This window comes from Macaca fascicularis, chromosome 20 (assembly GCF_037993035.2).
Source record: "Macaca fascicularis isolate 582-1 chromosome 20, T2T-MFA8v1.1".
In the NCBI taxonomy this organism is placed as follows: Eukaryota; Metazoa; Chordata; class Mammalia; order Primates; family Cercopithecidae; genus Macaca; species Macaca fascicularis.
Window position 1 is genome coordinate 85,439,357 of NC_088394.1, and position 13,713 is coordinate 85,453,069.

Here is a 13,713-nt window from a genome sequence, read left to right on the forward strand (position 1 = left end):
CACGGTTCACCTGTAGGGCCTGCGACGCAGCCAGCCTTCAAAGCACGGTTGTTAAACAGATGAGTTTGAATAAATGCATCAATACTCTGTTCCCATACCCTCATTTCCCATGACATCCTAGTCATAACTCTGGATGCCAAGGCTTCCTGGCTCATCAATTGCCCTCACACACATTTATTGCATTTTATCTTTATAACCACCCTGTGGGAAACCCAAGGCTGATACTAGCCTTGCTTTGCAAATAATTATCATCCCCATTTTACTGCTGAGAAGATTGAGGCTTGGGGAAGTTAACAACTTGCTTAAGGTCATAGGCCGAGAAGGACAGAACCCAGTGTTCTTTTCCCAGAGGAGGCCTCTTGCCAACACCCCACACTGCTTCTGATGAATTGCCAGGAAACAATTTTAAATTATCTCAGACAATATTAATAGGACTACATCTTAAAACTCTTCCCAAACACATCCAAATGTGTGGACTTTGAGTCACAAATCCTCGGCTGGGCGCAGTGGCTCACACCTGTCATCCCAGCACTTTGGGAGGCCGAGGCGGGCAGATCACGGGGTCAGGAGATCGAGACCATCCTGGTTAACACTGTGAAACCCCGTTTGTACTAAAAATAGAAAAAATTAGCCGGGCTTGGTGGTGGGCGCCTGTAGACCCAGCTACTCAAGAGGCTGAGGCAGGAGAATGGTGCGAACCCAGGAGGCGGAGCTTGCAGTGAGCCGACATCACACCACTGCACTCCAGCCTGGGCGATAGAGCGAGACTCCACCTCAAAAAAAAAGTCACAAATCCTCTGAACGCACAGGCATAAGGGGTTGTGGAGCTCGGTCACTTCTTGGACACAAAAACTCTTTCGGAAGTTTGGTTAGGTTGGTCATGGGACAAGGCTGGAGAGAGGCTGACAGCAGGACGATGTTATAGCCCCCTGACCAAGTCCACCTGATGTCTTTTTTTTTTTTTTTTTTTGAGACGAGTCTTTTTTTTTTTTTTGAGACGGAGTCTGGAACCGCGCCCGGCCCACCTGGTGTCTTTAAATCGGGGAAAGAAAAAAACAGTGGAAGAGGAAATGGCAAGGTTGGATTCATTGCGAAGGCAGACTGTACAATAAGAAGCAAAAGGAAAAGCGGTTCAGTTGTGAAAATCAGTGTTAGCCCTGGGTTGGGGGGAGGCCCTCCCCAGCCACGAGCACCTCTGCAGAGGCACCCGGCCCACTGGAGGGCTGAGGGCGGATAACCACGATACTGAAAACACTTTGCTGAGCGTTTCGGGGCTGCGGAAGAGGGAGGATTACACGCAGCCTACAGGCTTTGCAATCTCGTCTGTAGTGGTGGAGTGAGGGCAGGTCCAGAAACCAACCAGACCGGCCCCGAAATTCTGCCTTAACTTCAGAGCTGTGATCCTGGGCAGGTTACTTCCAATGCTTCTGAATCCGTTTCCCTCCGTGTAAAATACAGGTATTTGCTGCATAGGGTTGCATGACATGGGTGTTCGACACGGAGCTAGGCACTCGGTGATGCTGGCTGTCGTTCTCAGCATTCATTGTTATGAATTTGGGGAACACAGAAAAGCATAAAAATAAATCGGTCACCCTCACGCTACCTCTGTGACAGACCGTCTAGTCTTTGCTTTTCCTACTCAACGAGCTTTCCAGTTCTTGGCGTCAGCTCTAGACCTAAGGCGGACGGAGGAAGGGGTGGGGGTGGTGGAGGAGCCCACGAGGGACCCTGCCCGGGCCCGGAGTGCAGACCCCGAGGAGAACAGCGCCTCTTCTCGGCTTCCCACGATGGGCTCGCGCAGCGCCCGGGGCAGGACCGAGGCCCGAAGCGCCTCCACGGTGAGTCAGTCCGAGGGGACAGGACGGCGCGCTGCGAAGTCAGAGCTCTGCAGACGCCTGCCAGGCCGCGCCGCGCGCTCCCCGCCTCCCGACCTTCCTCCTCCGGGGCTGCCCTTCCTGCGGCGGCTGCAACTCCAGTCCTCGTCCTCGGGAGGCTCAAGACGCAGGAAAACCGCCCCCTTCCTGTGCTCCTCAGCCCCGCAGGGGCCCTCCCGACCCCAGGCCTCCCGCGCCGCCCTCCTCAGCGCGGGCCTCTCCTCGCAGGTGGGATTCCGGCCCGCGCCGTCCGCCCTCGCCTGTAACCGAGCCCTGCGGGTGACGGAGGCTGCCCGGGCGGGAGGCCCCTCGGCGCGGGCGGAGCGCGACCACGCAGCCACGACCCGGCCGGTTATTCACCCGCCAGGCCCCGGAAATACAAGGCCGGCGTCCAAAAAAAAAAGCCAGGGGACCCGCGGCCTCCTCGCAGACGCGCGCCCCCGTACCGGGGCCTCAGGCAGCCGCAAGGGAGGCGGGCTCGGGCCCGGGGATGCGGCGGGGCGGAACCGTGAGGACCGCGCAGGCGCCTAGTCAGGCCACGCCCACCCCCCGCCGCGCAGGCGCCTAGTCAGGCCACGCCCACCCCCCCCGCCGCGCAGGCGCCCCGTGGCGTCCCGCGGACCGCGCAGGCGTGGCTTTCAGGCCAACATGGCCGTGCTGCTGCTGCTCCGCTCCCTCCGCCGGGGTCCAGGCCCGGGTCCTGGGCGGCTGTGGGGCCCAGGCGCGGGCTGGAGTCCAGGGTTCCCCGCCGGGTCCTGGAGGGGGCGGCCGTACTTGGCCAGCAGGCCTCCGGGGGACCTCGCCGAGGCTGGAGGCCGAGCCCTGCAGGTAAATCCCCGCGGCGTCCGGGCCCCACCTCTCGCCCCGCTCTGCTCTGTACGGCCGCTCCCGGCGGGGCGGGTCGGAGGCCGCCTGGCCCCTGCGGTGTGGGAGCCTACGCCTGTGGGCCCGCGGATCCTCCAGCTGCGGACCTCGGCGCGGAGCGACTGTTGGGGCCCGGGAGCGTGGGCGCTGGGCGGGCCGGGAAGAGGCGGGTCTAGGATCCGCGCAGTCCTCGGCGTGCGGTTTCCTAACCCTTTCGTTATGTGTGGATGTTCTCTACCTGTCTCCCTGTGGCGTTTTTCTTTGTTTGTTTTTGGTTTTTTTTTCAGACGAAGTCTCGCTCTGTCGCCCAGGCTGGAGTGCAGTGGCCGGATCTCAGCTCACTGCAAGCTCCGCCTCCCGGGTTCACGCCATTCTCCTGCCTCAGCCTCCCGAGTAGCTGGGACTACAGGCGCCCGCCACCGCGCCCGGCTAGTTTTTTGTATTTTTTAGTAGACACGGGGTTTCACTGTGTTAGCCAGGATGGTCTCGATCTCCTGACCTCGGGATCCGCCCGTCTCGGCCTCCCAAAGTGCTGGGATTACAGGCTTGAGCCACCGCTCCCGGCCCCCTGTGGCGTTTTAAAGTGGAATCCTGTAACAGTTTCCGGCGGAGCGGAGCGATAATTTACAGTCCGCGTCTGTGGATCGATTCCATCACCAGGAATTCCAGCGCCTTCCAGTTAGGGTGGTCACTGCCGAGTTGGGGGCCCAGAACGTTTCTGTGTGCGCAAAATGCCCTGTGGCTGCATGTTGCTGTTGTAATGTAGCTTGGCCCGTTATTGATAGAAAGTCATTGAGCACCGCCTGTGGAGAGGTCTTGTTTCAGGTTCTGCTGAGGATAGGATAGCATCTCCTCCCGAAAACCAGACCCTGTGTCCTTGAGCTTTTGGGTCGATGTTTTCTTCTCTTAGCCCTCACCTAGGAGCTTAGCCCATACCTTTTAGGTTGTTGTTTATTAGGTTATTTTTGAGACAGAGATCTCGATCTGTCTCCAGGCTGGAGTGCAGTGGTGCGATCTTGACTCACTGCAGCCTCTGCCTGCTGCATTCAAGCAGTTCTCCTGCCTTAGCCTCCCGAGTAGCTGGGATTACAGGTGCGCGCCAGCACACCCAGCTAATTTTTGTATTTTTAGTAGAGACGGGGTTTCTTTTTTTTTTTTTTTTTTTTTTTGAGACGGAGTCTCGCTCTGTCGCCCAGGCTGGAGTGCAGTGGCGCGATCTCGGCTCACTGCAAGCTCCGCCTCCCGGGTTCACGCCATTCTCCTGCCTCAGCCTCCCGAGTAGCTGGAACTACAGGCGCCCACAACCGCGCCCGGCTAATTTTTTGTATTTTTAGTAGAGACGGGGTTTCACCATGTTAGCCACGGATGGTCTCGATCTCCTGACCTTGTGATCCGCCCGCCTCGGCCTCCCAAAGTGCTGGGATTACAGGCGTGAGCCACCGCGCCCGGCTGTGACGGGGTTTCACCATGTTGACCAGGATGGTCTCGATCTCTTGACCTTGTGATCCGCCCGCCTCGGCCTCACAAAGTGCTGAGATTACAGGGCGTGAGCCACCGTGCCCGGCCATAAAACACATCTAAATGCGAAAATGTTTATCTTGAAAGGAGAACGCTGAAAGTATATACTTGTTAACTGGTTTAGTACCTGGAAACGTCCTACAAAGAGCCACTTTATGGTGACAGCAGGAGCCCTGGGTCTGGGCAGCCACTGTGGGCCTTTGGAGAGCTGTGCCGCTCCCTTTCCCCTGCAGAAGCTTCAGGCCATGGGATAGCAGCCAGTGCACTTGTGTGTTTCGTTTTCTTTCTTCCGTGTTTTTTTTTTTTGAAGACAGAGTCTTGCTGTGTCGCCCAGGCTGGAGTGCAGTGGCCTGCTCATGGCTCACTGAAGCCTCTGCCTCCTGGGCCCAAGTGATCCTCCCACCTCAGCCTCCCAAAGTGCTGGGATTACAGACATGAGCCACCGAGCCTGGCCACTATCGTGATTTTTTGTTTGTTCATTTGTTTGTATTTTGAGACAGAGTCTCCCTTTGTCGCCCAGGCTGAAGTGCGCTATCTCGGCTCACTGCAGCCTCCACCTCCCGGGCTCAAGTGATTCTCCTGCCTCAGCTTCCCGAGTAGCTGAGATTACAGGCGTGCACCACCACGCCCGGCTAATTTTTGTGTGTTTACTAGAGATGGGGATTCACTATGTTGGCCAGGCTGGTCTCGAACTCCTGACCTCAGGTGATCCACCTACCTCGGCCTTCCACAGTGCTGGGATTACAGACGTGAGCCACCACGCCTGGCCAATTACTGTGTTTTAACCTCTTTACTTGCTTTTGACATTTTGATGTTACCTAAAGCTTTGAAATATTGCTCAGACTATTATTTCATATTTCAGGGCAATGTAGATACTACAAATATCTATTTGAACTTTTAAAACTGATGTTTAGTCTGCATTGCTTTGCTAATCTCTAATGTTAGTGTGACATCCAGTGTTGGGTTTTTTTCAGAGCTTACAGTTGAGACTGCTCACCTCTACCTTTGAAGGGATCAACGGATTGTTGTTGAAACAACATTTAGTTCAGAATCCGGTCAGACTCTGGCAACTTTTAGGTAAGTATCTGTTGAAAGAAGCAGCTGAGCATGACAGTGCACGCCTATAGCCTCAGCTGCTTGAGAGGCTGAGGCCAGAGTTTTGCTTGAGCCCAGGAGTTCAAGGCTGAGGCTGCCGCTGCACTCCAGCCTGGGTGACGGAGTGAGATGAACCGAGATCGCACTACTGCACTCCAGCCTGGGTGACGGAGTGAGACTCTGTTTCTAAACAAAAAAATACAGAAGCGACAAGCAGAGATTGTTTTCTTTTTTTTAATTATTTTATTTTAGAGACGGAATCTCACCTTGTTGCACAGGTTGGAGTGCAGTGGTGTGATCAGAGCTCACTACAGCCTAGAACTCCTGGGCGCGAATGATCTTCCCTGCTTTGCTTCTTCAGTAGCTAGCACTACAGGCGTGTACCGTCACACTCGGCTAATTATCTTTTGTAGAGATGAGGTATCACTCTGTTGTCCAGGCCCAAAGGGGCCTCTTTACTTCCTTAACCCGCAGTTGTAGAGCCTTGACCTCTAGGGTTCAAGTGATCCCCCCACCTCAGCCTTCCCTAGAGCCAGGACTCCAGGCACACACCACAGCGCCTAGCTAATTTTTGGGGGGTATTTTTTTTGTAGAGATGGGAGTTTGCCACGTTTCCCAGGCTGGTCTTGAACTCCTGGACTCAAGCGGTCAGCCTTCCTTGGCCTCCCAAAGTGTTGCGATTACAGGCGTGAGCCACCGCACCTGCCCAAGTTGTCCTTGTTTTAAAAAAATTCTGCTGTATTCCAGTAACTGGGCTGCTTGGGAAAGGTTTTTCATGTTATCTAGTCAGCTGCAAGAATGTTTACTAAGGATTTACAAAGTGGCTTCAGATGTTTTATATCCACACAATCACTAAAAATACCCTGCAAATAATTTGCTCTTCAATAAATCTTTTTTTTTTTTTTTTTTTTTTGAGACGGAGTCTCGCTCTGTCGCCCAGGCTGGAGTGCAGTGGCCAGATCTCAGCCTCCCGGGTTTACGCCATTCTCCTGCCTCAGCCTCCCGAGTAGCTGGGACTACAGGCGCCCGCCACCTCGCCCAGCTAGTTTTTTTTTGTATTTTTAGTAGAGACGGGGTTTCACCATGTTAGCCAGGATGGTCTCGATCTCCTGACCTTGTGATCCGCCCGTCTCGGCCTCCCAAAGTGCTGGGATTACAGGCTTGAGCCACTGCGCCCGGCCTTGCTCTTCAATAAATCTTTAATGAAAGCTCGTGACATTCTTTGGTCTCCCTTGACTTTAGGTTAAAGAACCTGAAGGATCAACACCTCTCACCTTTATTTCTTGCTCCCCTTAATGGGGTTGGAGCAGGGAAAAAGTAAAATATTTCTACTCCTGACATTAAACAGCCTTGTGCCAACACATGGGTAGGGAGAGTGCTGTGCCCATTGACTGGCTGTGCGTCAGCAACCTGCCCATCTGCTGTCAGTGTTTAATGTCAGCCCATGGGTGCCCGTGGCTGTAAACAGGAAGCACACGCTTCAGCCCTCTCAACACCTGAGGTTACGTGCAAGTGGCAACCAGGGTCGTTTCATTGGTGAACCCGTTCATGTCTTTGTGAAGAAAGTTACATTTCAGGTCATGGTTGTGAAACTCTCCCTGTTTTTATTATTCTTTGAGACAGGGTCTTGCCCTGTTGCCCAGGCACAGTCTCTACTCACTGCAGCCTCAGCCTCCTGGGCGAAGGTGCCCCTCCCACCTCAGCCTCCTGAGGAGCTGGGAGGTCAGGCACATGTCACTATGTACAGCTACATTTGTCCTGAGGAGCTGGGAGGTCAGGCATAGGTCACTATGTACAGCTACATTTGTTATCGTTGTTTTTTCAGAGATGAGATTTTGCCCATGTTGCCCTGGCTGGTCTTGAATTCCTGGGCTCAAGCCATCCTCCTCCATTGGCCTCCCAAAGTGCTGGGATTACAGGCGTGAGCCACTGTGCCTGGCCTCCTCCATTTGTAAACGCTGATTGTTCAGATTTTGGGCGAGGAGTGTCGTACCAACGCCTCTTGGTGGTGGCTGGGCTGTTGCTGTTGCCACCTCTCTGGAAGCCACTTGTGAGTCAGAGTCTTGCTCTGTAACCCAGGCTGGAGTGCAGTGGTGCGATCTCAGCTCACTGCAACCTCCGCCTCCCAGGTTTAAGCAGTTCTGCCTCAGCCTCCGGAATAGCTGGGATTACAGGCGCCTGCCAGCATGTCCGGCTAATTTTTGTATTTTTAGTAGAGAGAGGGTTTCACCCTCTTGGCAAGGCTGGTCTTGGCCGGGCGCGGTGGCTCAAGCCTGTAATCCCAGCACTTTGGGAGGCCGAGACGGGCGGATCACGAGGTCAGGAGATCGAGACCATCCTGGGTAACACAGTGAAACCCCGTCTCTACTAAAAATACAAAAACTTAGCCGGGCGAGGTGGCGGGCGCCTGTAGTCCCAGCTACTCGGGAGGCTGAGGCAGGAGAATGGCGTGAACCCGGGAGGTGGAGTTTGCAGTGAGCTGAGATCCGGCCACTGCACTCCAGCCTGGGTGACAGAGCGAGACTCCGTCTCAAAAAAAAAACAACAACAACAACAAAAAAAGGCTGGTCTTGAACTCCTGACCTCGTGATCCACCTGCCTCGGCCTCCCAAAGTGCTGGGAGACAGGCATGAGGTCCTGCGCCTGACCTGTTTTATTTTAAAGCAACTTCATCTATTAAAGGGATTTGTGATATTTTCCCAAATTTGTGTTCATAACTACTTTTTTTTTTTTTTTTTTTTTTTGAGACGGAGTCTCGCTGTGTCTCCCAGGCTGGAGTGCAGTGGCGTGATCTCGGCTCACTGCAAGCTCCGCCTCCCGGGTTTACGCCATTCTCCCGCCTCAGCCTCCCAAGTAGCTGAGACTACAGGCGCCCGCCACCACGCCCGGCTAGTTTTTTGTATTTTTAGTAGAGACGGGGTTTCACCATGTTAGCCAGGATAGTCTCGATCTCCTGACCTCGTGATCCACCCGCCTCGGCCTCCCAAAGTGCTGGGATTACAGGCTTGAGCCACCGCGCCCGGCCATAACTACTTTTTGTTCCCTCCCATTAGCAATTTAAAAGCAAAGATATTCAACTTCATAAGTTAAAATAGTTTATTATTCTGTAATTATTAAATACTGGACTAAGTGATATGGGAAATACGTTATTTCAGATTTATAAATCTTATGGATATAAGTAGGTTTTTCAGATGGTTTCTGGTTTGCTTTGTTTATTTAGGAGTACACTGTTCTCCTGTACGCCTCCCCTGTGCTTGCAAACCTCAATTGTTAAATCCTTTCTCTGTTTCTTATAGGTGGTACTTTCTATTTTAACACCTCAAGGATGAAGCAGAAGAATAAGGAGAAGGATAAGTCGAAGGGGAAGGCTCCTGAAGAGGACGAAGGTACATTCATCTAATATTCTTCAGTCAGTGACTCCCTCTGGCTGTCTTCACATCTCTGTTCTCCTCTGAGCAAGGTGAAACCAGTCTGGAAAGTGGGGAGATGGGCCGGGTACAGCGGCTCACACCTGTAATCGAAACGCTTTGGGAGGCCCAGGTGGAAGGATCACTTGAGTCCTATGCCACATAGCGAGACCCTATCTCACTAAAAATTAAAATAAAAGGTCGGGTGCGGTGACTCATACCTGTAATCCCAGCACTTTGGGAGGCTGAGGCGGGCGGATCACCTGCAGCGTGGCCGACATGGCGAAACCCCATTTCTACTAAAAATACAAAATTAGCCGGGCATGATAGCGCACGCCTGTAATCCCAGCTACTCGGGAAGCTGAGGCAGGAGAATTGCTTGAACCCAGGAGGTGGAGGTTGCTGTGAGCCGAGATCACACCACTGCACTCCAGCCTGAGCAACAAGAGCAAAACTCTGTTTCAAAAAAAAAAAAAAGAAAGAAAATTTGAATTTAAAAAGACCCTATCTACACAAAAAGGAAAAAAAAAATAATTGGCCAGGCATGGTGGTGTGTGCACTTGTAGTCGTAGCTGCTCAGGAGGTAGGAGGATCGCTTGAGCCCAGGAGTTGGAGGCCCAGCTTCAGATTCACAGCTCCAAGGGGCGTCAGCGTGGAAGTCAGCTTCAGGAATGCTTTGCTTTTGGATCCTTGAGGCCTCTCGCTGGAAATCAGCGTTGGCAGATGGACGCCCTGCGCAGCAGAGCTCATCTTTCTAGAAAGACACCTGACCTTTGAAGGAGAGTGAGGAACTGTCATACAGACTTTTATTTTCCCATGTTGATTTTCAGGAAAGCTTTCAGGATGTGGAAATGATGGTTCGGCTACTGGATGATGGGATGATTATTGTGAATTCGAGTTTAGCAGGAGTTTGTTTCAGGAGTGATGTCCTGGTTAGTTGATTTTGGGTGAGACGCTGCATTTGCCAAGGCCAGGGACAGCTTTACTCTGTGCTAGAGGAGCTCTGACTCTCCCTGCTGGTCTCTCGAGGGGAGGTCATAACTGCGGGAAGGGACACCAGTGTTCTCAGGTGGATTCAGTTTAGGTGTTTCTGGCTTTAGGCTCATCTTCAGCATACTGTTGGTTTTACAGTAAGTGTCAGTGCCTACAGCCACTCAGAACTATCTTTTAAAAGACTTCTAAATCTTCATACGAAATTGTTTTGAATTGATTTCAGGGCTCTTCCCCTGTATTCTTCAGCATTTCAATAAAGTGTGTCCTTTGACCTTTTTTTTTTTTTTTTTTTTTTTTTTGCCAGAGTCTCACTCTGTTGCCCAGGCTAGAGTGCAATGGTACGATCTTGGCTGAATGCAGCCTCTACCTCCCGGGTTCAAGCAATTCTCCTGCCTCAGCCTCCCAAGTAACTGGGACTACAGGCGCCCGCAACCATGCCCGGCTAATTTTTTGTATTTTTAGTAGAGACAGGGTTTCACCGTGTTAGCCAGGATGGTCTCGATCTCCCTGACCTCGTGATCTGCCTGCCTCGGCCTCCCAAAGTGCTAGGATGACAGGTGTGAGCCACCTTGCCTGGCCAAGTGATTGTCTTACGTTTATTCTATTTTGGGTTGAACTGTGGTTTGCTTTGAGAAAATAATGTCTGTTAAATTTGCATTAGAGGATAATTGTTTACTGAGCCAAATAATCTTTCTTGTGAGAACCTATTCTGGGTTTCCCCTGGGCCTTCTGCTGTGGTTGCGGGGGTAGTTGGTTTGTGTGGGTTTTCAGGACTGTTGACTACATCAGACACGCACAGCACATCAGACATGCACAGTTCCGGCCCTTGGACAGGCCTTCATCATGGTCGGATGCTGAACTGCATCGCGTCTGTTCACGCGAAGATTCTTTTGCCACCTCCTTAAATGAAAGAACCATACTGAATGTGGCTTAGAAACAGCTTTGCCAGCTGTGCAGAATGATTGTAAGTAGTGGTTACCCAAAAAGTAGAAAAGTAGTTGCTTGGAATACCACTCACTGATAACGCGGGTGAATCTGGAAGGAATTATGCTGAGTGAAAAAAGGCAGACCCGAAAGATCACATTCCATATGGTTTTCAGTTTTTTATAGAGCATTCTCTAAAGACAAAAATTAAAGAGATGGAACATAGAATCCTGGTTGCTAGGAGCTAAGGATGGGGAGGGAGACAGCCCAAGGGAGCCTGTGGTTGGACTGTTGCCTGCCTGGGCTGTGGTGAGCACATAAGCATGCACACTGCGCGTGTGTCACGGGACGACCCCAGGGAGCTTGGTGGACTGTCGTGGTGGGAGAGCCCAGCTGTGATGCTGTTCATAGTTTTGCAAGATGGAACCACTGGGAGCAGGTGGACAAGGTACTGCTCTGTGTCATTTCTTTCTTCTTTCTTTCTTTCTTTTTTTTGAGACGGGGTCTCCCTGTCACCCAGGCTGGAGTGCAGTGGCTCAATCTCTGCTCACTGCAACCTCCACCTCCTGGGTTCAAGCAATTCTTCTGCTTCAGCCTCCTGAAGAGCTGGGATTACAGGCACGCACCACCACACTCAGCTAATTTTGTTTGCTTTTAGTAGAGATGGGGTTTCACCATGTTGGCCAGGCTGTTCTCGAACTCCTGACCTTGTGATCTGCCCGCCTTGGCCCTCCCAAAGTGCTGGGATTACAGGCGTGAGCCACCGTGCCCAGCCTGCTCTGTGCCATTTCTTACAACTTCATGTGAAACTACAGTTACTTCACGGTCAGAAATTTAACTAGAAAAAAAGTGGTTGCTAACATTTTTTTGTTTTCTTTTTTTGAGACGGAGTTTCGCTCTTGTTGCCCAGCCTGGAGTGCAATGGCGTGATCTTGGCTCACCACAACGTCTGCTTCCTGGGTTCAAGCGATTCTCCTGCGTCAGCCTTCCGAGTAATTACAGGCATGCGTCACCGTACCTGGCTGATTTTTTTTGTATTTTTAGTAAAGATGGGGTTTCTCCATGTTGGTCAGGCTGGTCTCGGACTCCTGACCTCAGGTAACCCACCCGCCGTAGCCTCCCAAAGTGCTGGGATTACAGGCGTGAGCCACCATGCCGGCAGCAGTTCCTAACATTTTCACAGAGCTGCTTGTGGAAAACTTCCCCTTTCCTGTGCGGTGTGAATGCCTCAAGGTGGAGCCCCTGCCCCAGAGGGCTCTCGTCTATCAGGTCAGGTGTGGCACTTGGGGCTGCTGCCTTCAGGGGCGGTTTCGGAGTGGGATAAGCCTGGTGTGGCCCCTGTGGCTGCTTCCTTGGGACTCAGTAGTAGCAGCCTTTTTTTTTTTTTTTTTTTTTTGGACGTAGAGTCTCGCTCTGTCTCCCAGGCTGGAGTGCAGTGGCACGATCTCGGCTCACTGCAAGCTCCGCCTCTTGGGTTCATGCCATTCTCCTGCCTCAGCCTCCCGAGAGCTGGGACCACAGATGCCGCCACCACGCCTGGCTAATTTTTTTTGTATTTTTAGTAGAGACGGGGTTTCACCGTGTTAGCCAGGATGGTCTCGATCTGCTGACCTCATGCTCTGCCCGTCTCAGTCTCCCAAAGTGCTGGGATTACAGGTGTGAGCCACTGTGCCCGGCTATCAGCTGTTTGTTTTTAGATGACTGATTGAGTCATGTGATTGAGATGAGTCATGTGATCATAATATCTAATTGTCAACAATTGACTTTTTTTTCCTCGAAGAGGGATTTTGGCAACAGAACTTGCCAGTCGTCCTGAAGGCCGCCATCCAGGAGGTGTGCATGAAGCTCAGGAGGCATGTGCGTTTCTTGAGCGCCTTGGCGGCGGCACTGCCTCAGGAACACAGGCAGCAGGTGCTGAGGTCACACCCCCCGTTGTCTGTGAGCTGGCAGCTCATCTGAGCGTCCTGAATAACCGTCCGGGAGGCACGCAGGAGGAAGGTGCCTGCAGTGCTGGCTGCGCAGGCACAAATGGCCACAACACTGGAGGCGTGGCAGGAAGAGGTGCGTCAGGCAGCTCAGTGGAAGGGACGTGCTGGAGGTTTGGGCTGGACAGAAGTTGAGGACTTCATGGGAAGGAGGCAGGGGCCTTCCAGGCAGAGGAAGGGCCTTTATGCCTAGAGTGCTTTTGTTTGTTTGTTTCAAGATGGAGTTTCACTCTTTGTTGCCCAGGCTGGAGTGAAGTGGCACAATCTCAGCTCACTGCAGCCTCTGCCCGCCAGGTTTAAGCGCTTCTCCTGCCTCAGCCTCCCTAGTAGCTGGGCTTGCGGTCATGTGCCACCACGCCTGGCTAATTTTTGTAGTTTTAGTAGAGATGGGGTTTCACCATGTTGGCCAGGCTGGTGTTGAACTCCTGACCTCAGGTGATCCACCCACCTCAGCCTCCCAAAGTACTGGGGTGACAGCCCCAGCTAAGTTGTTTTCTTTTGTTTGTTTGTTTGTTTGTTTCCCTGTAGAGATGGGTTTTCGCCATGTTGCCCTGCTGGTTTCTAACTCCTGAACTCAAGTGATCCACCGGTGTCGACTCCCACAGTGCTGGGATTACAGGCTTGAGCCACCACGCCTGGCCCAAATTTCTTAAGGTTCATTTCCTTAAAGTTTCAGAAGTAGGATTTTTGAATTAAAGAAACTAAATACTATGTACGGCACTTGATACATCCTGCCAGGCAGTTACCAGACAGGGTCGTGCTGGTTTACACCACCCCAGCACGTGAGCAAGGCGTGTTGCAGACCTTCCGTGGCCTGGCTCTCGAGGCATCCGCCTGCGTGTGCTCATGGAGCGTGTGGATTTTCCCTGCGTTGCCTTCGCTTGTGGCTGGAAGAGGGTTCTCTGTGCTCCTGTGTTCTGGGTGCTCGGTTGGCCGCCTTCCTGCCACTGAGGAGGCCACGGAGGCCAGAGAGGACTTGCCGAACAGCGAAACGATTGGAACCTAAGGAGCTTCGGAAAAGGTGTCAGGATGGGGCTAGGCTCTCCTGAGGGC

The 13,713-nt window shown here is 52.6% G+C and overlaps 1 protein-coding gene across 27 annotated transcripts in view; it reads left to right on the forward strand.

Annotated features, from left to right (window-relative positions):
- The first annotated feature begins 2,505 nt into the window (after positions 1 to 2,505).
- The window catches only part of SPG7 (SPG7 matrix AAA peptidase subunit, paraplegin), a 53,850-nt gene continuing 42,642 nt past the window's right edge, over positions 2,506 to 13,713 (forward strand). For all 27 annotated transcript variants that reach the window (XR_012429381.1, XR_012429380.1, XR_012429382.1 and 24 more), the window contains exons 1-3: positions 2,506 to 2,702; positions 5,231 to 5,333; positions 8,648 to 8,737. Coding sequence is in view for 8 of the 27 variants with exons in the window: in XM_074028038.1 (XP_073884139.1) it covers positions 2,523 to 2,702; positions 5,231 to 5,333; positions 8,648 to 8,737 (373 nt within the window). In the remaining 19 variants the exon portion in view is untranslated. The remainder of the gene's footprint in view (positions 2,703 to 5,230; positions 5,334 to 8,647; positions 8,738 to 13,713) is intronic.